Here is a 27,329-nt window from a genome sequence, read left to right on the forward strand (position 1 = left end):
TTTAAAGACATCTTATTTTACATATTCTTCTAAACCACATTAAGTCCTTCCACCGAAAAATATTCCATTGCACTGGCACACAACAGGTGACTTCGGAGAAGTTATTTCACTTTGAGACTGTCCTCTTGAATCCAGGTCAGGATTTAGAACACAAACTGAGGGGCGCCTGGGTGGCACAGCGGTTAAGCGTCTGCCTTCGGCTCAGGGCGTGATCCCGGCGATCTGGGATCGAGCCCCACATCAGGCTCTTCTGCTATGGGCCTGCTTCTTCCTCTCCCACTCCCCCTGCTTGTGTTCCCTCTCTCGCTGGCTGTCTCTATCTCTGTCAAATAAATAAAATCTTTAAAAAAAAAAAAAAAAGAACACAAACTGAACAAAAAAATAAGAAGAGAGTTCCATGTGGGAATCAAGAGCTAACAGTAGGGTACGAATCACATCTGATAGTAGTCAGACACGCCATCAATCCTAGCTCAGGAAACACCCTGTAAGAGTCACAACACCACAGCCAGAAGCAGAGCTGCAAAAACAGCAAACCACCTCTGGTGACAACACTCTTGTGCTCATGGCATCAATTAACCAATCTCTATTAAACACCCACCCATACGTAAAAAGTTCGGCAAATGCACAAAGTCTGTGTCACTTGCTATTCATTATAAATAAATCATTTCCTTATAAACTTGCCCCATTTATCAATGTGAATACTTACTTGTATTTCCCAGCCATAAAGTATTGGATTAGCTTAAATTTCAAAGTACCCAAATTACATGAGTATTCTAGAAAGATGCTAAGACTGAACTGCACATAGACAACACAACTAAAACCTCGACGGGACTTCAAGTCAATTCCCTCCAGCACCCCTTCAAACCCTGCTCGAGAAGTAACTCCCCGCTATCCTTGAACTCCAGAACCATCACCATGAAACACTCACTAGTCTCAGCAGCTGAACTTCCCTCCCAGAGATGGCAGAAATGCCAGAGTTCAAGAAAGAAAAGAAAGCACCAAGAGAGACAGGGCAAGAAAAGGGAAAGAGAAGAGTGAAGGGAAAATGCAACATTGCAAGAACAGCAGCAATGATTCTACTCCTAGCTGCACCACTGCCCGAGTAGTGGTCTGCGCTCCTGAGCTGGATTCCTCTCATCTGTGTCCTGAGGACAGCACACTAGACATCTCCCGTTCTGAAGGCCGGGCTCACGGGAACACTTAAGCCGCTATCTTTTAGCACAACCTAAGTTCACAATACACATTTTTATATTGCACAGTGAGCCTACCTTCTAATTTGCTAACAATGCACCCTCATCTATTACCTAGATACAACCATATATGAGAAATAACTTGCCTAATAAATACAATAGTTGGTCAATATTTTTCCTCGACGTAGGCACAAAGTAAACTAGAAAACCAGATAAAACTTCCACTTTGGACATTAATTATAATGTGCTTTTAGACACCATACAAAGAAGGAAGAGGATTCAACATTAAATAATTTAAATATCACATCAAAACACAAATAAACACAAAAACTTACCATCCCTGTTCATTTTTATACTTGTAAGCAGCCCCAAGAATGTGACACAAGGTCCCTCCAGCTTTGAAATCCATGAAACATTTTGCCTAAAAATGACACAAGTTACACATGAGAAAAATAAAAGTTCTGACAAAATTAGTCATGTCTGAATTCAAAGTTTTATAAACTCAGGGGCGCCTGGGTGGCACAGCGGTTAAGCGTCTGCCTTCGGCTCAGGGCGTGGTCCCGGCGTTCTGGGATCGAGCCCCACATCAGGCTCCTCCGCTATGAGCCTGCTTCTTCCTCTCCCACTCCCCCTGCTTGTGTTCCCTCTCTCGCTGGCTGTCTCTATCTCTGTCGAATAAATAAATAAAATCTTTAAAAAAAAAAAAAAAGTTTTATAAACTCAAAAGATATAAACAACTGGTAGCTTAACCTCCTTAAATAACTTTCTGGAACCAAGTAAGGTATAAGGAAATTTTTCCAAAAGTGGATTAAAAATTTTTTTAATTCAATTAACATATCACTCGTTTAGTAAACAGTCTCTGAAAAACAAAATTTATAAAAAATAAGTCAAAACATTTCAGCAGGAAACACTAATGGACAGAATATCGATACACTACAAACTCCACTGGTAAATTTAAAATACAATTTTTAAAATGTATAAAATTCTAGTAAAATACAGTTTCCAACAATATGATTTTCCTACAGAGTAAGAAATATTAGTATACATTAGACTTTTTTCCCAATTTAGGTCCCTGACTTTAATCATGCAAAAATTATAACTGAACTCTTGCGATAATATTTTCAATGACCATGAAACACAGTGTAACTATAAATTATATATAAAATTATAGCTAAAATCTGTGCAACAATTTAAAAGAGATGTGCACTTTATCGATTATAAAAGTATGCTCAAATAAATCAAATGCTGAATGACTTCTATATTATGGAAGTAAAAGTTTCATATAAACTGATCATCAAATAGGCCAATAAGATGGAAGTATTAGAAATATAGCATGCATTTTTTTCCTTGAAAATGATTCTTACAAAATAATATAATGGAAAGAACTGTGTGATGTCAAATATAAGAAAGCAGAAAACAGAATGGTGGTTGCTAGGGGTTGGGGAGAGCGAGGAATGGGGAGTTACTGTTTAATGAGTAGAGTTTCAATCTGGGAAAATGAGGAAGTTCTGGAGATGGATGGTGGTAGCAGCTGGACTACAATGTGAATATACTAATATCACTGAACTACACACATAAAAATGATTAAAATATTTTACTACAATGAAAAATAAGTAATATTTTTTAAAATAAAAAATACTAAGAAGAATCAAAGATGAGCTCTTTCAAAATAAGCTAACAAGTAAGCCCTCCAAGTCATTCTGGTTATGCTGTTGGCTTTTTAAATACATAGGTTTGAGTTCCGAATTTCTTGCCCAACACTATTCCCAGTACACCTCAAATGTTGCATTACATATTCCTAAACAAATACAGCCAGGTGCAATTCTTACCACTGACAACATGTTATTTATCTGAGAAAATGCACAAGTTATTACAATTTTGTAGTGTTGGCATCTTAAATTAGAATAATGTGCTGGTAGGTACCTACAAGAATAGAATGAAACAGTTCTACTAAGCCTTCCCTGAAGCCGCAGAGACTGGGCTAAAATGCTCTCTCCAACCACACATGCGTATCACTACTGTGCGCACATGCAAACCACTCACAGCATAATACTGAGATGACTAGTTTACACATTCGCCTGCAATATGAACTCCTTGAGGACAGGAACAGTGTCCTAGTCAAATCTTTAACATCAACATTCAACAGAGTGCCTGACAATATAGGTAATCGGTAAAACTTTTCTCAATAGTTCAAGTATACTAAAATAATTTAAAAACTCATAGCCGTGCTACACATTGACCAGACCAGACCCGAACAATAAAACATCTATACACATAATTTAAGGTCAATTTCTGGACAGGTAGTAAATATGAGAAATTAAAATATTAGATATATGCTCAACACAGACCCAGTAACTTGTATCAACCACTACAGGAACAAATGATGAGTGAAGGAGAAACTAAGACTTCCAATTTTCCAGAGGTAACATCTGAATAAAGGGAAAGAAAGAGGGAAACTTGGGAACCTGTCAAGGGCACTAGTTCCAGTAATCAAGTGCAAAAAGGAAAACATAAATCCATAAGGATGTGACAGAAAAAAACCAAAAAGGGACACTCAGCAGACATCAAGGATTCTTAGAGCCCACATGGGAATGGACTTGGGACTCTGGTCCTAATGATTAAGCTCAGTATCAAAATCACCCAGATAAAAAAGTAGCAGATCGAAGTCAGGGGACGGCAAGTTGGAGGCTGAGACAAGAGACTTGGCAGGGACACCCATGGGACCCTGACTGTATCCCCTCACCCAACTCTCATCCCAACCACCCCCACCCTGAAGAAGGCTTGTCCTAACTGACACTGGATGTTAATTCGAATACAAGAGCTCACGTTCTTAGACATTCTCTGAAGGAGCAGCATGGACTGTTCGTTGTAAATTCCTCCTGAGAAGTATTGAAAAATGTACAGAATAAAAGGGCAAGAGGATTCTAAAACTTGAGCTTTCCAGAGCCAGCAAGCTGCTGCTTCGCCTAAAGTTATCTCAGTAGCTACACACCCCAATCAGAGACAGGGGATCAAGGACAGCGCTAACACGCTGCTTCTATTCCCAGCTGTGTGACTACACTGCTTCTGATAAGCTGTTCTATCTCTGGTTAACTATTTGGAAAATTAATCTAATCCTATTCTGGATGTACGTAAGTGGTCTCATCCTACCTATTTATAGCCCACCTAAAATTCTGCTGAGCTGATGAAACCTAGGAAAAGATAAATCTAACTGCAATACTTAAAAGTGCTTAAAATGTGTACCATAGTGTCCTTATTTATTTCTTTGGCTTATTTATTAAAGGCAATTTGTCTTAACTAGAAAAAAGGAGGAGGATGTATACTTGGTACGTAGAACTTTCACATCTATTAATGCCGTGACCTGGTCTATTAATCAATGTGATGGTGCAAGACAGTAAACATGAGAAAGTGAATAAAGGAAGAGAAACTGAGTACATCCAAGACACCAAGAAAGTTCACAGAAAATCACAATGTCATCTTCACACCTTGAAAAGTTGTGGGGAAAAAAGGCACGTCACTGAGAGTCCAGAACCTTTTTACTTCACAAAATATGACAATCAAATATTCCTTACATTTCTCTGTGTACTTTAACTGCTTTGGAGTTCAGATAGTGCTTTCTAGAAATTTTTCCCAATGTTGTTAATAAGAGAAACTATAATAGTCTTATAATTAGCACCTCTAATCATAGCTAATTATTGCTGTAGTACTCTTATTCCTGGGGAGAACAAAAAGCATTATCATTGCTACCAATTACTGAGAATTTAAATTTACCATGAGGCACCGTATATACATCACTGACAACTTACTATTCATCTGAAAAAATGCACAAGTCGTGGCAATTCCATAGTGTTGGCATCTTAGATGAGAATAATGTACCTCATTTACTCCTCACAACAATCCTACGAAGTTGACTCTTCATGCCATTTTACAGATGAAAAAGTGTTGCTGGCTGCAGCAATGTGAGGCTGAATAACAGAAAACCCTACCACTTCAAATGTATGCTGGACAAAATATAACAGATGTTATTTTAAATGTAGCTGGATTTCTAGGAAGAAAGGAAATCCCTAGGTGCAAAAATCAAAGAAAAAAAAATCAAACTAAAAGTCAAAGTGGCAGTCTTCTGAGGTAAAAAAAAAAAAAAAAAAACCACGCCAGGGTGACGTGGGGCGGGGATAATGAGACTAAACAGGCAAGTAATGACAACGTTGATAAGATAAAGGTTAGCTCTTCACTGTCGATGCAGGACAGGAAATAAGACTACAGATATAAGCAAAGGAGGACGTCAGAACTAAGGCAATCACCCACCATACAGGCATGTAGAGTCAGGGCTACCAACAGGTTGCACCAGAAGGGACAGGATGACCTAGAAAAAAATACCTGCCAGCAAAGAAGATAACAAGGTTCCATCTCAAGATAATTTGAGTTTGAAATTTAACTAACCACTCAGTTAGGAACCCCATGACAATTTAACATAAGAATCGGTCCTAATTTTGGCAGGTCCTCTGGAATGACTTAAAGAGCAAATTCTCAGCCAGGCCAACAGGATTCCCAGGTAAAATTCCACTGAAGGAAGGGCTGATGTTCCAAAACTCAAAAAACACACAAATCTTAATTATGTTTTGTTCCCTTAAGTCAACAGAAAAAACAAAAGAATCCTAACATTTCAAATAGAAGAAAAAAATACGATAGGACTTGTACAATTAGAATATGTAAAGTGATTAAAACACACTAAAGAGAAAGATTTGAAAAAGATATACATGTAACTCCTAGCACACACACCATTCAATGAAAGTAAAAGCACAACTGTCAGTTTATATAGCAGATTACACAACTACACATAGAAAAGTTTAAAACTTATTTGTGAAGGATTAGAAATTGTGAAGGATTTAAATCCCCAGCTTCAAGAAACATATCAGTACTTTTTTTCTTTTTAAGATTTATTTATTTTTGAGAGAGGGAATGCTAGAGCAGGGGGAGGGGCAGAGGGAGAGAGAAAAATCCTCGAGCCGACTCCCTGCTGAGCATGGAGCCCAATGCAGGCGCTCAATCCCAGGCAGCTGAGATCATGACCTGAGCAAAAATCAAGAGTCACACACTTAACTGACTGCGCCACCCAGGCGCCTCAAGAAACATATCAGCCCTGAGGAATATATTAAAAATGCATAACAGAACCTACACCCAGAGGCATACCATAGTGCAACTGCATAACAGCAAAGACAAAGAGGTCTTAAAAGCAACCCGAAGAAAAGAGAGTACCTAAAAAAAACCAAACAACTGGACTGACAGATTTCTCAACACCAATAATCTCAACAAGTTACAAAAAATATTAAAATATGTTCTTAATGTAACAAAATTCAAAATTTATAATAAAAATCAATCATTCCAATCACCTTTTGAAATAATAATGCAAGAGTCAAAGGAGAAGTCAAAACAGAAATCAGAAATACTTGAGAACTAAATGATATGAAAACATCACACATCAAAACATAGGAGCCACAGCCGGAGATGCACATGTTTGAAAGAAAAAAGAAAAAAAAGGAATGCTGACCTCTACACCTCACATGATACACACAGGTCAATTCCAGATGGATTATAGTTATAAAGGTGAAAGATAAAACAATAAAGCTTCTATGAAAAATACAACAGAATATATTTATGACTTTGGAATAGGCAAAGGGCATAAAAAGCATTAAGCATAAAAAAAATCTTATAGATTATTCTATATCAGCAATGGGCAAACTGTAGCCCACAGGCCAAATTCAACCTGCTTCTGTTTATGTAAATAAAGTTTTATTGGAAAAAAATCCATGCTCATTGTCTGAGGCTATATTCACACAAAAGACGAGAAGCTGCAGCAGAGACTATATATTTACTGAAGCTGCAGCAGAGACTATATATTTACTATCTGGCCTTTTACAGACATTGCATATAAAACGTTATTTACCACTTGGCCTTTGACAGAAAAAGTTTACTGATCCCTGCCCTATATTACAATTAAGAACCTCTGTTCATCAAAAAGACATCATCATGAGAATAAAAAGATAAGCTACCAAGAGGATATTTGCAATAAATATTTCTGACACAGGACTCATAATCAAAACATGTAAGAAAAACTCCTTTAAAAAAGAAAAGAAAAGAAAGAAACATTCCCACTCTTGGTGGGAATGCAAACTGGTACAGCCACTGTGAAAAACAGTACGGAGGCTCACCAAAAAGTTAAAAATAAAACTACCCTATGGACCAGTAATTCCACAATTGGGTATTTACCCAAAGAATACAAAAACACTAATCTGAAAGGATATATGCACCCCTATGCTTATTACAGCGTTATTTATAATAGCCACATTATAGAAGCAGCCCAAGTGTCCATCAATCATGATGAGCACTGAGTAATGTACAGAATTGTTTAATCACTATGTTGTACACCTGAAACTAATAAAACACTGTATGTTATGGAATTAAATTTTTTTAAATGAGAAAGATAAATGACTAGATTTTAAAAAATGGGGAAAAGATCTGAACAGGCACTTCAATAAAGAGAACAGCCAAATGATCAATAAATACAAAAGGGTACTCAATTTCACTGGTCATCAGCAACTAAAGAAAATGCAGTATCACCATAAATCCACCCAAAAACTAAAATAAGGGGCCACCTGGGTGGCTCAGTCAGTGTCCGACTTATAATTTTGGGCTCAGGTCATGATCTCATGGGGCATAAGATCAAGCCCCACGCTGGCCTCTGCACTCAGCGGGGAGTCCGCTTGAGGTTCTCTCCCTCTGCCTCTGCCCCTCCCCCCACTTACGCTCTCTTTCTCTCTCTCAAATAAATAAATCTTAAAAAAAAAAACAAAAAAACCTAAAATAAGAAAATGTCCAAGGGGCGCCTGGGTGGCACAGCGGTTAAGCGTCTGCCTTCGGCTCAGGGCGTAGTCCCGGTGTTGTGGGATCGAGCCCCACATCGGGCTCCTCTGCTATGAGCCTGCTTCTTCCTCTCCCACTCCCCCTGCTTGTGTTCCCTCTCTCGCTGGCTGTCTCTATCTCTGTCAAATAAATAAAATCTTTAAAAAAAAAAAAAATGTCCAAGCATGGGTGAGAAAGTAAAGAATTAGAACCCTTGTACGTTGCCAGTGGGAGTATGAATTGGTACAATTGCTCTGGAAGATTAGCAGTATCTACCAAAGCTGAACATGCACTCATGACCCAGCAATTGCATTCCTAAGGATAGAACAGAAATACATACGTTTACCGAAAGACATATACATACAAAAATATTCACAGCAGCAATACTGACAATAGCTCTAAACTGCAAATTACCCTAAAAGCCAATCAATGACAGAATGGATAAATAAATTGCGGAATATTCCTACAATGTAATACTATATGGCAAGAAATGACAATGCCGCCCATTTTTTCAAATAAATTTTTATTGAACACAGTCACACCTACTCATTTAGATATTATCTTTGGCTGCTTTTATGCCACAACAGAACTGATTAGTTATGACAAAGTCTGTATGGCTTGCAAGCCTAAAATATTTACCATCTGTCCCTCTAAAATTTACCAACCCCTTATACAGCAATCAGAATGAAGAAATTTCATCTCCAAGTAATAACATGGTAGAATTTTACAAATATGCTTGCCTATACTATATGTTTCAAAAATATAAGTCATGAATGACAAAGACAGGATGAACTATTTGAAATTAAGACTAAAGAGACATAGCTAAATAAAATGTGCAATCCTGGTTTGGATCTTAAAGAGGACATTTTTGAGACAATTTGTTGAAATGTGAAGACTGATTATATAGTAAATAACAGCATGTCTGTCCCAATGTTAAATTTGCTAAATTTGATTGTTGTAAGACAAGGTTTAAAGAAGAGCCATGCTGCATGCAGTCTGAAGTCTCCAGCCGCACCCTCCCCTTACTAGATGGGATCTCCTGGACACCAGGAACTTCTGAAGTGACTTCAAGAGCGCCAGTCACTGTAGTGACAGACTGGTGATTTGTCCTCAGAAGTCCTTTTGTTTGACTTACATGCTAATCTTGGCTTTCACCCTTCCCCATTCCAAAAAGTCCTAGAATTTTGCATGATCTTAGCAGAACAATACTATTCTCAGATACAGATCATAAAATACCGAAAATTGGAGGAATCATCATGTTCACCGAATTCAACAATTTTCTAATGTTTCTTTGCCACACAACTCTTTTAGGAGCAGAAAGCTCAAAAGGAAGTCAATCAAGAAAAACTGTTCAAAGTGAAAAACTTGGGAACAACAGATTCCTCTTAAACCTCCCCATTTATTCCTCTGTTCTCTCAGTCACTCAGGTGCTCTGCAAGAAACAATTATAAAACCAATGATCAGGTCCAACTCCTTTTCTGATAACTATATGCCTCTTAACAACTTCCTTCTCCCTAAAACTTATTTACCACACAGCATGGTTTACTAAATCAAATGAAGGAAAGTGATTGCCAAAGTGACGGTCCTCGGATTCATATTCTTTCCATTACACCAGACTGACCAAGTTCATGAGAATCTCTGCCATGAAGTCAGTCACACTTACTGGACAGAAATTCCAAAGTGTCGGAGAGAGATAGCCTACAGACTGTGACTCATCTAAAATGTCCCAAAATAATACTACCCAGTCCAAATACACAGCCTCATTTGTAGAAATGGCTTTGACAATAAATTTTACCTTCAAAGTATTTACATGTATTCCAAAGTTATATATTAAAATGTGTTAAGTTCCTGTGACAGTTTGAAAATAAATTCCAAATAATTTAATGCACGTCCCTGAATATAGGTAACCATCTCAATGAACCTCCTTTAGAGAAATAATAATTTCACTAAGTTCTGATTATTGATTTAAAATAAGTCAGCACTGTGTTTTACATTTCTATAAATATTTTAAGAAAAGATCAATTTCACAAAGTAAATATTATTCAGTTCTCCAGCTAACTTCATTAACAGCCTTTCACTCTTCCTGTCTTTGAGGCAGTTTCTAACATCACAACAAAGGCATGTCAATTAGTAAATACATACCAAACACTTGCAGTGAGTAGGAAAGTAAAGCAAATCTTATCAATGTTTAATTGATAAAATATGGCTTCAGTTCAAACGACACTACAACATTTTGTTAGTCCTCAGGTTTACATAAAATACACTGTCTCAGATACGAGTTGAGTTGAAACAGAAGACCTAGCTCTTTGGGGCCTTCCTTAAGAGCTGGAGGTGATGGCAAACTAGTATAATAAATGTGCAAAGAATATGTCTACCTTAATATCTACATTTTTACTTTTACCAAGAAAACCTCTGATAGAACAAGCGAGCAATCTATTTTTCATGTTGTTAAGTACTATACACCACTTCTAATTTCTCAAAGAGCTTCCATTATCACATATCTTGTGATTCTCACAGCTACATCATAGTGTCAGCAGAGCAAGAAACATTTTCCCAGAAGTAGTAGTACAGGTGGAAGTACCTTTCCCCAAGGTCACAGAGTGTTAGGACATAGCTATTTAACTCCTAAGCCCAGGGCTCTTTCATAACACCTGGTTCCAGAAACTGATCTGATTCCATATGTTACATTAGTTCAATTTAAGAAATGAATGAGCTTTATTTTGGCAAAATCAACAGCTTTTACACTCTCTCCAGACTCCTGATTCAAGTCAGATTAAAGAGACCTGTACTTTATCTCTGATCTCCAAAACCTGAAATGATGCTTAAAAAAGTCATTACAGGAAATATCCTGGGCTAAGTGTCCAGAATCATCCAGCCGAAAAGAACTAAAAATGCTGATATAATACACAAAACATCTTCTAACAAAAGTAAAACAGGAAATCTCCGAGAACTGGCTGGCCATGAAGAATAACAGCACAGAGACATCAAAGACAATATTGACAAAGAATAGAGTCTTTACAAAAGCAGTTTGGAAAATTCAGCAAACAAATGACTGCAGCCTTCATCAAGCACCAACAGCAATCCTTGGGGAAAGGAGAGAATCTAACTACGAGAGTTATTAGCACATTACAACACTCAAACTGCCCTGTTTTTAACAAAAAATTACCTAGCATACAAAGAAACAGGAAAGTATGGCCCATTCAGAGGGAAAAAAATAAAACTAATAGAAACCATTCCAGAGGAGAGAAAAAGGAATGAAGAAAAATGAACACAGTGTAAGGGACCCATGGAACACCACCAATTTTACCAATATACATATTATGGGAGTTCCAAAAGAGAGAAAAGAACACCAAATTTATGAAAAAGTTATGGCCAAAACTTCCCAAATTTTATGAAGAACATGAATTTACACATCCAAGAAGTTCAACAACCTCCAAGCTGGATAAACTCAAAGAGATCCACACCAAGACACTTTATATTCAAATTGTCAAAAGAGAAAGGATCTAAAAAGCAGGGAGAAAGAAGTAACTCATCATATACAAGGAACTCTCAGTAACATTAACAGCCAATTTCTATTCAGAAACCATGGAGGCCAGAAGGTAATGAGAAGATATAGGTAAAGTGCTGAAAGAAAAATAACTTGTCAATCGAAGTTTGTATCCTGCAAAACAGCCCTTCAAAAATGAAAGAGCTAGGGTGCCCGGCTGGCTCAGACAGTGAAGAATGTAACTTTTAATCTCAGGGTTGTGAGTTCAAGCCCCACGCTGGATGTAGAGATTACTTAAAAAATAAAATCTTCAAGGGGCGCCTGGGTGGCTCAGTCAGTTAAGCATCTGCCTTCAGCTCAGGTCATGACCTCAGGGTCCTGGGATAGAGCCCCACACTCGGCTCCCTGCTCAGCAGGGAGCTGTTTCTCCCTCTCCCTCTGCCTGCCATTCCTCCTGCTTGTGCGTGCTCTCTGAGAAATAAATGAATAAAATCTTTTGAAAAATAAAATAAGGGACGCCTGGGTCATTCAGTTGGTCAAGCGACCGCCTTCAGCTCAGGTCATGATCCCAGGGATCGAGTCCCACACATAGGGCTCCTTGCTCAGCACAGAGCCCGCTTCTCCCTCTGCTTGTGCACTCTCACTCTCTCTTTCTCTAATAAATAATAAATAAAATCTTAAAAAAATAAAGATAAAATAAGAAAGAGATGAAAAGATGCTCCACATCATATGTAATCACAGAAATGCAAACTAAAATGAGATACCACTACACACCTATTAGAACAGCCAAAATCCAGAACACTGACAACACCAAATGCTGGTGTGGAATGGAATATTATTCAGTGCTAAGAAAAATGGGCTAGCAAGCAATGAAAAGACATGGAGTAACTTTTAAATGCATATTACTAAGTGCAAGAAGACAATCTGAAAAGACTACTACATATTCCAATTATATGCACTCAGGAAAAGGCAAAACTATGGACAGTAAAAGGATCTATGGTTGTCAGAGGTTAGTAAGGGAGGAAGGAATGAACAGACAGAGCACAGAGAATTTTCAGGGCAGTGAAACTATCCTGCGTCATACTATAATGGTAGATACATGTCATTATACATTTGTCAAAACCTGTACAATGTACAACACCAAAAGTGAACCCTAATGTAAACTACGGACTTTCTTTAGATGATAATGATGTGTCAATGTAAGTTCATCAACTGTAACAAATGTAGCAATCTGATGCAGGATTTCCGGCAGAGGAGAGGTTATGCCCCATATGTCAGGGCAGGGAGTATATGGGAAATCTCTGTACTTCTGCTCAATTTTGCTATGAACCTAAAACGGCTCTAAAAAAGGATTAACTGCATAACGTGAACTTCATTTGAACTTCAATTTCAGTGAAACTGAAAAATTTCTTGAAAAATCCAAATCGCCAAAACTGACACAAGAAACAGAATCTACACCCTGTACCTATTGAGGAAACTGAATCAGTTATTAAAACCTCCCCCAAAAGAAAACTCTAAGCCCATATTATTTCACTAGTGAATTCTATCAAATACTTAAGAAATTACTCAACCTTAAGAAAACTTTTATACTAGCAAATTAAACCCCATAATTTATAAAAAGGATAATGTATCATGATCAAGTAGAGTTTATCCTGGAATACCAGGTTGATGAACTGAAAATAAGCAAATGAATGAAGCTCACGTTACTAACAGAATAAAAGAAAAACCTTTTGACCACCTCAAAAAATGCAGAAGCAGCACATGATAAAATCCAACAGTCATTCGAAATAAAAGCTCTCGGCTAACTAGGCATAGTAGGGAACTTCCAAAACCGAATTAAGATCACATAGGAAAAAGCTACAGCTAATATCATACTTAATAATGCAAAACTGGATGTTTTTCCACTAACAAGAATAAGGTTAGAACTCCTGTCTTACAGCGCCTGTCTTATAGCTCCTTGGTTAAGCAACTGCCTGCAGCTCAGGTCATGATCCTGGAGTCCCAAGATCAAGTCCCGCATCAGACTCCTTTCTGACTGGGGAGCCTGCTTCTCCTCTGACCCTACCCCCTCTCGTTCTCTCTCTCTCTCTCTCTCTTAAATAAATAAAATATTTTTAAAAAGAAAAAAAAGAATTCCTGTCTTAAACACTTTAAGTAATCTCTACACCTGATGTGGGGCTCAAACTCACAATTCCCAAATCAACAGCCACATGCTCTACCAACTGAGCCATCCAGGAGCCCCGTCTTAACCATTTCTTTTTTTTTTTTTTTTTAAGATTGTACTTATTTGACAGAGATAGAGACAGCCAGAGAGAGAGGGAACACAAGCAGGGGGAGTGGGAGAGGAAGAAGCAGGCTCATAGCAGAAGAGCCTGATGTGGGGCTCGATCCCAGAACGCTGGGATCTCGCCCTGAGCCGAAGGCAGACCCTTAACGACTGCGCCACCCAGGTGCCCCCCGTCTTAACCGTTTCTACTCGATGTTGAGCCAAAGGTGCTACCCAGCAATGGCGCAAGAAAAAGAAATTAAAAGCACAAAGATCGGGGGCAAAAAAGAAAACTTGTCATGAAGTTATAGTAATAAAAAATGTGGTATTAACAAAAAGATGGACATTTCAATCAATAGGAAAAAACAACCCAGATATACACCCACACACATCTGGTCAACTGATTTTCAACTAAAGCGCTAAGCCAATTCAAAGAAAGAACATCTTCCCAACAAATGGTAGCTCTAAAATAACTGGATATCCATACTGAAATAAAAGAGAACATTAGCCCTTACCCTCACACTATACATAAAAATTAACCCAAAATATATAAAACCTAAAACTATAAAATCTCTAGAAGAAAATACAGGAAACAGTCTGTGACTCTGGGGTATACAAAGGTTTCTCTGAACACAAAAAGCACAAACTGTAAAAATCAATAAACTGGACTTCATCAAAATTCAAAACTTTTGCTCTTGGGAAGATGCTTGTAAGAAAACAAAAAGTCAAATCCCAAGCTCGGAGGAAATATTTGCAATATATATTATAAAGAACCCATATGCAGAACATATAAAGAATTTTTTAAGTTTAATTAAAAAAAAAAAAAAAACTGTGCAGAAAAGAATTAACACAGCAGGCCCGAGATGACTATCCTCAGTAATTACGGCCTGCTTGCCAATTGGCCCTTGGCTAGCATCTGGAAATCTACCTCTAAGAGTAGTCCTAGTCAACTGATAAGAAGGGTGGTTCACTGAGCCTAGACTACTTGCACAAACACTGTGATTTTATGAATACTTGCTTTCCTTCTGGGTAATCTAGAAGTCTAAGTATGTGCTAGACAGAAGGTACCAGCCCCCAATGAAATCCTTGGGTGTGAGACTCTTAACAGGCTTCCCTGAGCAGAAATATTGCCCGTATGCTACATTTTCAATGCCGGGGAAGAATACACTTTGTGTGACCCCTCACATAAGGAAGAGAGCATACAGAAGCCTGCAGCATAGATTCCTCCAGGTTACACCTGTGTCTTTTCCCCTTGTGACTAGGCTTTGTATACTTACTAGACTGCTGTAACAAATCTTAGTTATACATGGGGTGCCTAGCTGGCTCAGTTGGAAAAGCATGCGACTCTTGATCTCAGAGTCCTGAGTTCCAGCCCCAGGCTGGGTGAAGAGATTACTTAAATAAATACACTTAAAAAAAAAAAAAAAAAATCTTAGTTGTAAGTACAAGCATAGGCTGAGTTCCATAAGTCCATCTAGCAACTCTGAACGTGGGGTGGTCCTGGGGACCAAATTAAAAAATTGTTTGAATAAGCAACTCACAAAGGAAGAGACACAAATGGTCAATTAGCACATAAAAAGATGTTTAACATCATCAGTCATCATGAAAATGCAAATTGAAAGTATGAGATTTCACTATATACCTATCAAAATGGATAAAATTATGAAGACTAATCATACCAACCATTGACACGAATACACAGGAACGGGAACTCTCATACAGTACACTGCTAGATGGTATGTAAAATGATACAACCACTTTAGAAAACAGTTTGGCACTTTCTTAAGAACTAAAGTTAAATGCTACCAACGCTATCACCCAAACGTCCCACTCCTGGGTTACTTACCTAGGAGAAATGAAAACATGTCACAAAAAGACTTGTACATTATAACAATGACAGCAGCTTTACTCACAAAGCTGGAAACAACCCAAATTCCCATCAAACAGTAAAAGGATAAATGAACTGTGGTTTATCCATACAACGGGATACTAATCAATAATAAAAAGGAAAAATAATACATGGAACAACACAGATGATGCACATCACAAAATCCGTTATGATGAAAGAACCAAGACAAAAAAAGTATATACTCTGATGCTATTTATATCAATTTCATGAAGTTGTAAATGAATCTATAGCCTCAATGGCTGCCAGGGGACCGGGGTGGGAGACAGATTACAAGGAAGCTTATGATGGGGATGATGGAAATGTTCATTACCTTGAGCTCATATTTTAAACATGTACCACTTATAGTACATCAATCAGACATAAGTAAAGCTCGAGAGAGAAACATTATGGGAAAAGAAAGAGGGAAATGGGGGGGGAAGTAAAATGGAGGGGGCAGGTAAAAAATAAATAAAACATCACCCGAACAGATCAGGAATACAATGCCAGTGAACTAAGGTTTCTACTTGTGACTCTACATGGTGTGGATGGGACTACAGGCCCACCATTAACAATGGTCCTATAGTTTTCTGGAACCCTGATCAACACCTGGCCCAGCATGCCCTCTGCCTGGCATACAGGTGCAGGCCCTAAAAGCCCATACTCTGCGGTCCGCTGTGCTCTAACCAGTCATGCCGATCATCCAGGCTCACTGATCTTGCAGATGAATTACAAGGGCAAGAAAAGAACCGACCAGAGTTTTTCGGACTTATCCTTTTATCTACAGTAATTTATACTATCTACAGGGACACGGCTCAACAGTTCAGCTGGACTATCTCCCTCATTTTGGCTCAACCTGTCTTTTCACGGTTACAAATACTTCCTCCATGGCTCATAACACAGATACTTAGGATTCCGTTCCTATAAAATTCAAAGACAAGCAAAACTACACTATTCTCTGTAGAGCTTCATACAGACATGGTGATACATATGAAGAAAAGCAAAATGAAACTAAATCATTGCATCACAGAGTAAATGTCCCACATCATCTCACTTAAACAGCCACTTACTTTCTACTTTCATCAAACAGAGGTCTAAGCTACAAACTTAAAGGACTAACTTCCAATACATATAAAACACTTAGAATCTTCTTCCTAGTCCCATGTTCCCAAAGGTAGTTTCTCCACTCTGAAATTTATGGAATAGCAACGTGTAGTCAGGTTATAGTTGCAAATGAAATGATTAATTTTTTTAAATGTGATAATAAGTGAAAATTTTGAACATCTCATGAACGTACTTAAAATCTTCTGCTACTTTAGACTCTGACTTGACCTTCTAGCAGTCTTCTAGATCTCAGAGCTTTGTTTTTAAACACACTTGCTTATGACCTATTTTAAAAGGCAGAATACAAAACTGCCTCTACCCTATCATTACAATGATGTTATGCACTGAGCCTTGAAGAGTTTACAGAAAAACAAGAATTTTTACTTGTGGTGGAGGTAAAAACACTTTTTTCTTCTGTTTCAATTCATGTTACGTTTGCCTATGCAACATATTATTTTTTAAGTAGGCTCCATGACAAATGTGGGGCTCAAACTCACAACCCTGAGAGTAAGAGTCGCATGCTCTACTGACTGAGCCAGCCAGGTATCCCTGCCTATACAACATATTTTTAGTCTTATAAACCTTCAAATTTTCCCTAAATTCTAACTTCTCAATTTAGCATTAGATAGAACATACCCTACATTGAGCCAGCTGTTTAATATCCGGTATGACTTAGGAAGTCAGTATATAAAGTTCCACTCTGATTAAGAAAAAAAAAAAAGAATCAGCCCAAATAGTGAACTCTTATACCAGTACTGTTTATTCAGAAAGAAAAAAAAAAAAGTTTAAGGTTAAACAGCTGACATGTTTCACTAAAACATTCTTTGCTTCATTAACTGTCTTTCTCATCCACTTTTGCTTAACACCATCACACATTACATCAATCCCTTTCATTTGGGAAAATGTTAAACACTATTTTAAGAGGAAGAGAAGTACATCTGGTCCCACTGGCACTAAGCCATGAATTATTTTTATTTATGGCTTCTGCCTAAAAATATTCTTCCCTAATCTTTAAAATCTGGAAAAAAATAATGGTTTCATTCCCAAGAGTTAAATACCCCATAAAAAAAGCCTCCTGTACATACTATTTTTTAAGACCATTCATACAATCTTAATTAGAAATACCAATATAATATGAATCATATAAAATACTTTGTGTAATATATCTATGAATTTTATTCTAAATAGTAACGTTATACTTAATAAAGTGCAATCTATATGTATTATGTTACAGTGTTTTAAATGATAACTTCAACCACTTCCTAATTTAATAATTCTAATCTGGTTCATAATACACAAGAATAAGAAGTAAACTCATGTAATTAGAGGTGAAGGAACACAGAGCTTTCAAAGGATTCAGAAAAACACACACACACAGAGAATAAGAGTGATAAAGCAAATGCAGTAAAATGTTAACAATCAGGGATTCTGAATAAAGGGAAAATGAAAGTTCTTTGCATTATTCTTGCAAAATTTTTACTTTGAATTAATTTTAAACTTACAAAAGTTACCCAAAAAACCTCAATTAGTCACACGGCTCAGAAAATGAAGTTACATTCATCATCCAGTTGAGTAATTCCCATTAGTACAAAATGAGCATGTACCTCCAAAATCTAAAAATTTATTCATAAATTATACACAGGTACTTACTACATTGCTAATATATTACACATACATGACATAAATCGCACATTAAAAAGTAGGTATTTTAAAAGAATAAAGTTAAAAAGCAAATCCAAAGAGAAGGAATGACCTTGCTCCACAACTGTGAATTCATCCACTACCCAGTAACTCCCAATCTCTTCTTCTCATTCAACCTGTACTCTAAATTCCAGATCCCATTTCTTGTACCCACAAGATTTCTAAACCTGAAGTGCCTATCGGAGAATCAACCATAACACAGTTAGACTACACTGAGTACCCTTCCCCAGAAACCTGCTTTTACTCTGGCTTTCCCCTTCATGCCGAAGGAGTCTGATTGCTCAGTGTAGTCCTCCTAATAAATTCTTTCTCTGTCCAGCCCCTAGACTCCGCCCCCCCCAAATATTACCAAGTTCTGCCCCCTTAAACTCTGAGTTCCTTTCTGCCCTCTTTAAATCCACTGCTTCCTTCACAGGGTATCACCACAGTAGATTATGAGAGCGGTTTCTTCATGAAGAGTTTTCAAAGCCTCCAATCTTAGCTTCCAACCCATTCTTCACACTGAAGCCTGTGGGATTATTCTAAAACCCAAAATCAACTAAGTCACCTACTACTCTCTCCCTTGTTGTGGTTCCCCATCACTTTCGAGATAAAGGCCACACATCTAGCACAGTAAACCTGGCCTATTATGACTGATTTTAGCCCACTTCTCTGCCTATTTGTCCTCAGTTCTAATCTTGTTGAACTGTTACAACTGCCTTCAAGTACCACATTTTCTCAGGCCTTTATGCTTTTATGCTTTATGCTTTTACTGCCTAAAAAATCCCACACTTCAGCATTTCCCTGAAGAACTCACACTCAACTTTCAAGTTTCAGATTCAAATGCCCTTTGCCCTGGAAAACATTTCCTGAGATCACCAGGAAACGTAAAAGGCTCTATTCATTCAGCTCACTAGAGTGTGCACCCCCTGAGGACAAACAATATACACTGTATTGCTCTTTAAATTCTCAGGATTTGATAAATAACCAATCGCTTAATACTTGATGAGCTCAGATCAGTGGGGGGAAAGAAGCACTTTTAATAAACGACATCCAGATCATCATAAGAAAAAAGATAAAACTGGGTCCACTGCTCACACTGAATACCAAGATAAATTCTAAACAGATGAGAATTAAGTATAAAATATGAAGCTATATGAGTACTAGAAGAACATCCTACGAGTGAAGAAAGCCTCCTAATATGATTCAAAAACCACAATTCTACAGGCATCTGGCTGTCTCCTTCAGTAGAGCATGTGACTTTTTTTTTTTTTTAAGATTTTATTTATTTATTTGACAGAGAGAGAGACAGCGAGAGAGGGAACACAAGCAGGGGGAGTGGGAGAGGGAGAAGCAGGCTTCCCACCGAGCAGGGAGCCCGATGCGGGGCTCAATCCCAGGACCCTGGGACCATGACCTGAGCCGAAGGCAGATGCTTAACGCTGAGCCACCCAGGCACCCCGAGCATGTGACTCTTGATCTCAGGGTCATAAGTTCCAGCCCCACACTGGGGGTAGAGATAACAAAACAAAAACAAAAACAAAACAACACAATTCTATATCTGACTAAATAAAAATAAAGGTCTTGACAGCAAAAATACCATAAGCAAACTAAACACGTTTACTGCAAGATCAGTAAAAAACATACACTATCTCCTATTCTCAGTTATACCTGAAAGAGCAATAGGTTGTTAAAATAAAAAGTTTAGTGATGAAATAAGAAACACCCAAATGAGAAACTTCTGAGATTAAAAAAAAAAAAAAAAAGGTCTACCTATACTCAGGGGAGGCAGCAAACATCAGACAGGAAACTGCAAAAACCCAAATCAGAGAATTGGAAGACAAAAATTATGAGAAAAGCTACAGGTAATTCCTAGAAGTCTAACGTTCTACAGAGTTCAAAAATATACATGAAGGAATATGGGATGGGAGAGAAGACTAATAGACTGAATATTCCCTGAGCTAAAGAAACATAACTAAGTCTTCAGATCATGACTTACAACAAGTCATATTTCTGAATTTCAAAGATCAATATTTCAAAGATCAGTATAAAAATGGGAAAATCAAGTATCAGATTTTTCTCCACAAAATCTAATGTTAAGGAAAGAACCAAACCACGGGCACCTGCTGGCTCAGTTGGTAGACATGTAACTCTTTTTATTTTTTTTTAAGAGTTTATTTATTTATTTGACAGAGATAGAGACAGCCAGCGAGAGAGGGAACACAAGCAGGGGGAGTGGGAGAGGAAGAAGCAGGCTCATAGCAGAGGAGCCTGATGCGGGGCTCGATCCCAGAACGCCGGGATCACGCCCTGAGCCGAAGGCAGACGCTTAACCGCTGTGCCAACCAGGCGCCCCTGTAGACATGTAACTCTTGATCTCCGGGTCGTGAGTTCAAGCCCCACGCTAGGTGTAGAGATTACTAAAAATAAACGAACTTAAAAATAAAAAGGAAAGGAAAGGAAAGAACAAAACCTACATATTTTGGTAGGAAGGAAAGGAAAAAAAAGCGTAACCCAGTATTTGTATACCAAACCAAACTATCAAAGTATCAACTGCAAGGACAACACACAAGCTCAGAAAATCTTACCAACAAAAGATAAAAATTGCACAAAAAAGTATCCTACACAAGAACTGAATCAGGAGAAAGAATAGAGAAGACATGATATAGCAGAGACTACAAGGAAACTACAACATAGTAAAATGTTAGCTACATGTTAACAGTTAAGTCTATAAATAGTTGTTGGGATGTTTCATGCAAATGTTAAATGACTCCTGAAAGTGGAGCTTCCTATACTTAAAAAGCAACAATAATGCTCTGTTTATTCTACAGGCTAGCAGCAGTAAAGGCAAGAGCTGGAGACTGCACCTGAAAGTACAGAAACTGCAGGTTCCCCAGTGTTACAGTAAGCCGACGTACTTACCGGGAGTTTGGTGAAGGCCGGGTTGGTGACGTGCTTCCCAAAGGCATCTTCCTGGAACTGAAGAAGCTGGACCACCAGCCCAGCCAGCGTTTTGTTGGTAGGAGCATCCGCATGAACGTACTGCAAGATAAAGACGGGGACTCAAAAACTGGGACAATCGTGCGGCAGAGAATGGTAGCTCACTTCCTATTACCTACTAAGCACGGGCCAGGTGACAGATTTGCAGAGGTCTGAAGCATGGTCTCTGCTGTAAAGGGGCTTACAAAAATAAATACTGGGGGCACTGGGGAGGGAAAGATAGCTGATCTCTTTAGTTAACAGGTCTCAGGAGAGAAACCATGCCCAAGCAATGAATCCAAGTCATCTCGCGTGCACCTGGACCTAAAGTTAGATGGTGAGATCCTGAGCCTCAAACTTGAGCCTGATACTGTAATCAGATGAGACCTATTATATGCAAATGTATTTTGTATGTGGGATGACTATAAATAACTTGTGGGGGGTGCCTGGGTGGCACAGTGGTTGGGCGTCTGCCTTCGGCTCAGGGCGTGATCCCGGCGTTATGGGATCGAGCCCCACATCAGGCTCCTCCGCTAGGAGCCTGCTTCTTCCTCTCCCACTCCCCCTGCTTGTGTTCCCTCTCTCGCTGGCTGTCTCTATCTCTGTCGAATAAATAAATAAAATCTTTTAAAAATAAAATAAAATAAAATAATAAATAAACAAATAACTTGTGGCCAAAGAGCAGACTGCACTGTTTTTAAAACAGGTGAGGAAGGAAAATTCTGTTATTTTTTTTACTACAATAAAAAATTTGGGGGGGAGCACCTGGGTGGCTCAGTCGGTTAAGTGTCTGCCTTCAGCTCAGGTCATAATCCTAGGGTCCTGGAATTAAGCCCCACGTCAAGCTCCCTGCTCGGTGAGGAGCCTGCTTCTCCCTCTCCTCCCCGCTTGTGCTCTCTCTCACTCTCTGTTGCTATCTCTGTTATCTCTCAAATAAATAAATTAATAAAATCTTTAAAATTTTTTTAAACAAATATATTTGAAAAGTTATGCACACTAATGTCAACAATGTCCAAAGGCCAAACTAGTGGCAGACAGCAAGCTAGTTCCAAAGCAAGGGAAAATAACAGGTAACATGACAAGGAAAGCATAAATTAGCAAGTTAAATTAAATGTGAAAATTTATTTAAGTATGAAATGTTCGATATCACTTTGAAAAGCCAATACATTCAATAAAATTTTTTAAACTTCCAATTTTGAGCAGGAAAAACATCTATACCTCCTTGAAATTGAAAAGATAACAAAAGATAATAAAATGAATTTTTCTTCCTGGAATAAACCTCTTTCCCAGTATCATCCAACATTTCAAGATTAATGTGGTAGGTTTCTACTACAAAAAATATTTGTAAGTGATATATATATATATATATATATATATATATATATATGGCAAAATGATTATCAGCTGCAATCTACTCTCACTAGATTCCATGGCTCTCAATTTGTACCACTGCCGAGCAAAGATAAAGCATGATATAAACAGGCGATTCTTCTTAAAGCTTAGTATCCTCCAAATGTTATTTATTCAGGTGCATTAGCTTTCCACTCTAAATGGAACAGCCAGCATGCAGTTCACTTTGCTGAAGACTGGTATTTTGTTGGAATGCTTTATATTACATGACCAAAGGCTGGTAAAATCCAGCCCCACTGTCTGTTTCTCTGTGGCCCACAAGCTGAGAACAGTTTTTATATTTTTAAATGGTTGGAAGGAAATTTTATTCTATTTCATTTTTTTAAAGATTTATTTTTTTCAGAGCGAGACAGCATGAGCAGGAGGGACAGAGGGAGAGAGAGAGAATCTCAAGCAGACTCCACGCTGAGCAGGGAGCCCAACACAGGGTTTGATCTCATGACCCTGAGATCACAACCTGAGCCCAAACCAACAAACACTTAACCGACTGTACCACCTAGGCACCCCTGGAAAGAAACTTTAAAGAATAATATTTCGGGGCACCTGGGTGGCTCAGGCGGTTGAGCGTCTGCCTTCAACTCAGGTTGTGATCTCTGGGTCCTGGGATCAAGCCCATGTTGGGTTCCCTGCTCAGCAGGGAGTCTGCTTCTCTCTCTCCCTCTACCCTTCACTTGTGCTTTCTCTCTCTTGCACGCGCACGCACGCGCAAATAAGCAAATAAAATCTTCAAAAAAAAGAATTTCATGACACATGAATATTACATGAAATTCAAATTTCAGTGCCTATAAATAAAGTTTTATCAAAACACAGCACACATATTCACTACACATAGCCTATGGCTGCTTTCATGTAACAGCAGAGTCAAGCAGTTACAACTGAGACAGCATGACCTGAAAAGCCTAAAATCTTTACTCTCCTGCCCTTTATAGAAAAAGTCTGCCTATTCCTGTTCTAGACCATTCCTTTTTCATCCTTATAAAAAGTTTTCTTTTATACTAAGGGTATTCTGTGAAAACACATTTCATAAGGCCACAAAGTGAAACACCTGTGCCAGATACCAGTCAAAAAATGGAAACAAACTTCATACAACTAAGCATGTAAGATGTCAATTCTGTTGGCCCTAAAGTAATGTTCTTCAAATTTTAGACCCAGTTTCTAATTCCACAGGTCAGGTCCAAGAATTTGCATTTCTAAGAAGTTCTGGGTGATACAACTAGAGCAGGAACCCACTTTAAGCATCACTAAACTTTTTTTAAAAAATCTGTTTCAGGTATTACTACACATCTTAGTTAAAGAATATGCTTTATCATAATTTAAAAGTTAAAGGGGTGCCTGGTAGCTCAATCAGTTAAGCTTCTAACTTAGGCTCAGGTCATGATCTCAGAGTCCTGGCATCCAGCCCCGCGGCAGTCTGTTTCTCCCTCTCCCTCTCCCCGCGCTTTCTTTCTCTCTCAAATAAATAAATCTTTTTTAAAATTTAAAAATAAATAAAAATAAAAGCTAAAAACCAGTTAAACAATCTTTAAACGTTGAAAACTACTTACAATTCCCCTTTCTTATAATATATTGCCAATTACCAATTCCCATAAAAATTATCAAGTTTACTTTTTTAAGGACTATACACTTACAAGTGACAATTCATTCTCTGGTTTTTTCCAACTTAACACAGTAACTCTTTAATAAGAAATACTCATAAAATATACAATTATGAGTATTTCTTATTCATAGCACTCACGTAACATAATCTTTAATAAACTTCTCAAATGTATCCTACAGAACTGACAAAATATGGAGCATATATCCACAAGGTAACTTTATTATTTTTATAAGAACAGATTTCTCAAAGAACTCATATAGTGTACTGCAATTTTTTGTACATAGTAAAGCAACATGAAAAATTAATAAGCCTAATAACTTTTTATTTTTCAGATACCTGTAGATAACCAAACAATGCCAAATCCTAAAACTGAAAAACACACCATCTTGGAGGAAGGCTGTTCAGCAAAAACCAAATCAACCCTTTAGGCAAAAACTAAGTTTAGCAACTGCTGTATACACAACTTCATATATATTCTAAATTTCACTACTATGCATGTTTCATCTGATATATCATTCAGAATACAAAAACATGTAAAAGGTTCCATGTGGACAACCTTATAGTTTCAGAATAAAGATGGCCAGGTTCAAAATTCAATCAAAATTATTACCTTAGCTATTTTAAAAACCAATTTTTTTTTTTACATTTTATTTTTATTTTATTCAGGAGAGACAGAGAGAGAGAGATGCAAGCAGAAGGAGACACAGGTTCCTGTGGAGCAGGGAACCTGATGCGGGACTCAATCCCAGAACCCAATCCCAGGTCCCTGGGATCATAACCTGAGCCAAAGGCAGATGCTTAACTGACTGAGCCACCCAGGCACCCCCAATTTTTTAATTATATTTAACCTTGGTTACTTTTTCCCAAATCACCCACAAAAGTTACCAAACATGAAAAAGATGACATTTTTAATTTATAAATGAACTGTCACGTTAATGCATTAAATTATACCTCACACCCACTCAAAAGGCAGCCAATGTATGACTGTAAGGTTTTTAAATCAACTTTTAAACATCTCAAAATATTAACATTCTATTTAACCAATAAGAATAAAGCAAGCTGACCGCAGGATATACGCAAAAATATCATTACCACCTCAAATTTACATAACCCCATCTTCAACAACTTAGTGGAAGTCAATCTTACTCTCAATTTACATATGGAAAATTGAAACAGGAATCAAGTCATCTGCTCCAGGACATCACCAATTAGCAGTCAAGAGTACTGAACTCACATCTTCCAAAGTGTAATGCTCATTCACTATCCTATAGTGACATAATAGAGTGCATTTCAAATGGCTTCCAAAAACATTACCTAAAACACAAAAGGTTCTTGACAACTTTCAAAATACTGAATCCTGATTAACAAAAAAAAATTTAATGACTACAGTTTATTTCAGTCATAAACATTTTATTTTTTGATCAAAAAAAAGTTCAACAGCATGTTTTACTTAAGACAACCAAAAATTTTTAGTCTCAAGTATTTTGATTAAGAAAGGTAGGAAGATTTAAAAAAAAAGAAAAAAAAGAAAGATAGGAAGGTAAGTTGAGAAAGTTTTATCAATATATCTGCTTTATGCTATCTATGGTATTAATAAAGTATCAAAAGTTTAACAACTTGTCCCTAAACAAACCTATTGCAGCAAATGCCCCATAAAAAAAACAAACAAAAAAAAACTGTCTTTAACTGTTAAAAACTTTATGTAAAGTGTACTGAAATGCATTCCTTAGGCGATCTGGTCTATTTTGGTGATCACCCTTAGATTAACATCTTAAATCTTATTTCACAAATAAGTCAAACCAGGAAGAAACTTACCTGGGAACTTAATAGTTCACAGATATCTTTCACCTCCAAGGTATCTGAGTTGAACCCATTTAAGATCAGTAAGGTTTGATCATTTGAAAACCACTCAGAAACCATGGGCAGAAATATAGCTTTCATCTTCATCAAAGTGAGGATGAAAGACATGTACCCAATAATACAACGGCAGCTCAGGTAGGAGATGAACAGCTTCTGCACTGCTGGTGGGCTTAAAAGGCAACCTCACGCCAACAGTTAATCGCCCTGTGCTCCCACTCACCTATCTGTGCCTCCCTCCAGGAGGCCCCTCCTCCGCACTTCTTTGGCCTAGTTGAAGCTCATCCTAATCAAAAAGTAGTCCCTCTCCCTTCTCTGTTGCTGAGCCAAATTTATCAACAAAGCTTAAATGAATAGGTTCCTAGACTAATCTGTTCATGCATTGAACAAACATGTACTAAGGACACAGAGAAAACAAACACAATACAAGGAAGTTCTCTTTTAACTTGAAACCACATGAGTTTTACAAGTAAGTGTCTATGTCTACCTTTACCACTACATTTTCCACTACCTTTCACTACATTCCTTGATGAGAGGGATTATATGTGGCAAAAAAAATTGGGGCTTTGGAGCCAGGCAGACCTTCACTGAATTCCAAATCTACCACTCCTCATTGTAACCTTAGAGAAGTCACTTAGATCTGGAGTCTCGGGTTCCACTCATGTGTAAAATGAAATAAATGTCTATTATTCACAACTGTTGTAAGGATCTGAGCTATGATTTAAGTGCCCAGATACAGTTAGATGCCCAGTTGTTCATGGAATGCATGGATAAACCCATTAATAAAAATGGGACTACCAATGCCATGTTTCATTCAGTTGCTGAGATTCATGAATGTAAAAATGGAGTATTAAATGCAACAGAAAACTTTAGTTAAAACTCATCAATGTGTATACTGAGTGGAAATATATTGTGTCCTGGATGGTACTTTCGCCACTCCAATACCACTCTCTAGGGCTGACAGGATTCTGGCT

At 37.7% G+C, this 27,329-nt stretch overlaps 1 protein-coding gene across 1 annotated transcript in view; it reads right to left on the minus strand.

Annotated features, from left to right (window-relative positions):
• The window catches only part of SMARCC1 (SWI/SNF related, matrix associated, actin dependent regulator of chromatin subfamily c member 1), a 163,050-nt gene that overhangs the window by 133,636 nt on the left and 2,085 nt on the right, over window positions 1-27,329 (minus strand). Inside the window, exons 2-3 of the mRNA XM_026500714.4 lie at window positions 21,435-21,554; window positions 1,526-1,611 (exon numbers count right to left, since the gene is read on the minus strand). Coding sequence (XP_026356499.1) covers window positions 1,526-1,611; window positions 21,435-21,554 — 206 coding nt within the window. The remainder of the gene's footprint in view (window positions 1-1,525; window positions 1,612-21,434; window positions 21,555-27,329) is intronic.

The sequence above is a fragment of the Ursus arctos genome, unplaced genomic scaffold (genome assembly GCF_023065955.2).
Source record: "Ursus arctos isolate Adak ecotype North America unplaced genomic scaffold, UrsArc2.0 scaffold_14, whole genome shotgun sequence".
NCBI classification, from domain to species: domain Eukaryota; kingdom Metazoa; phylum Chordata; class Mammalia; order Carnivora; family Ursidae; genus Ursus; species Ursus arctos.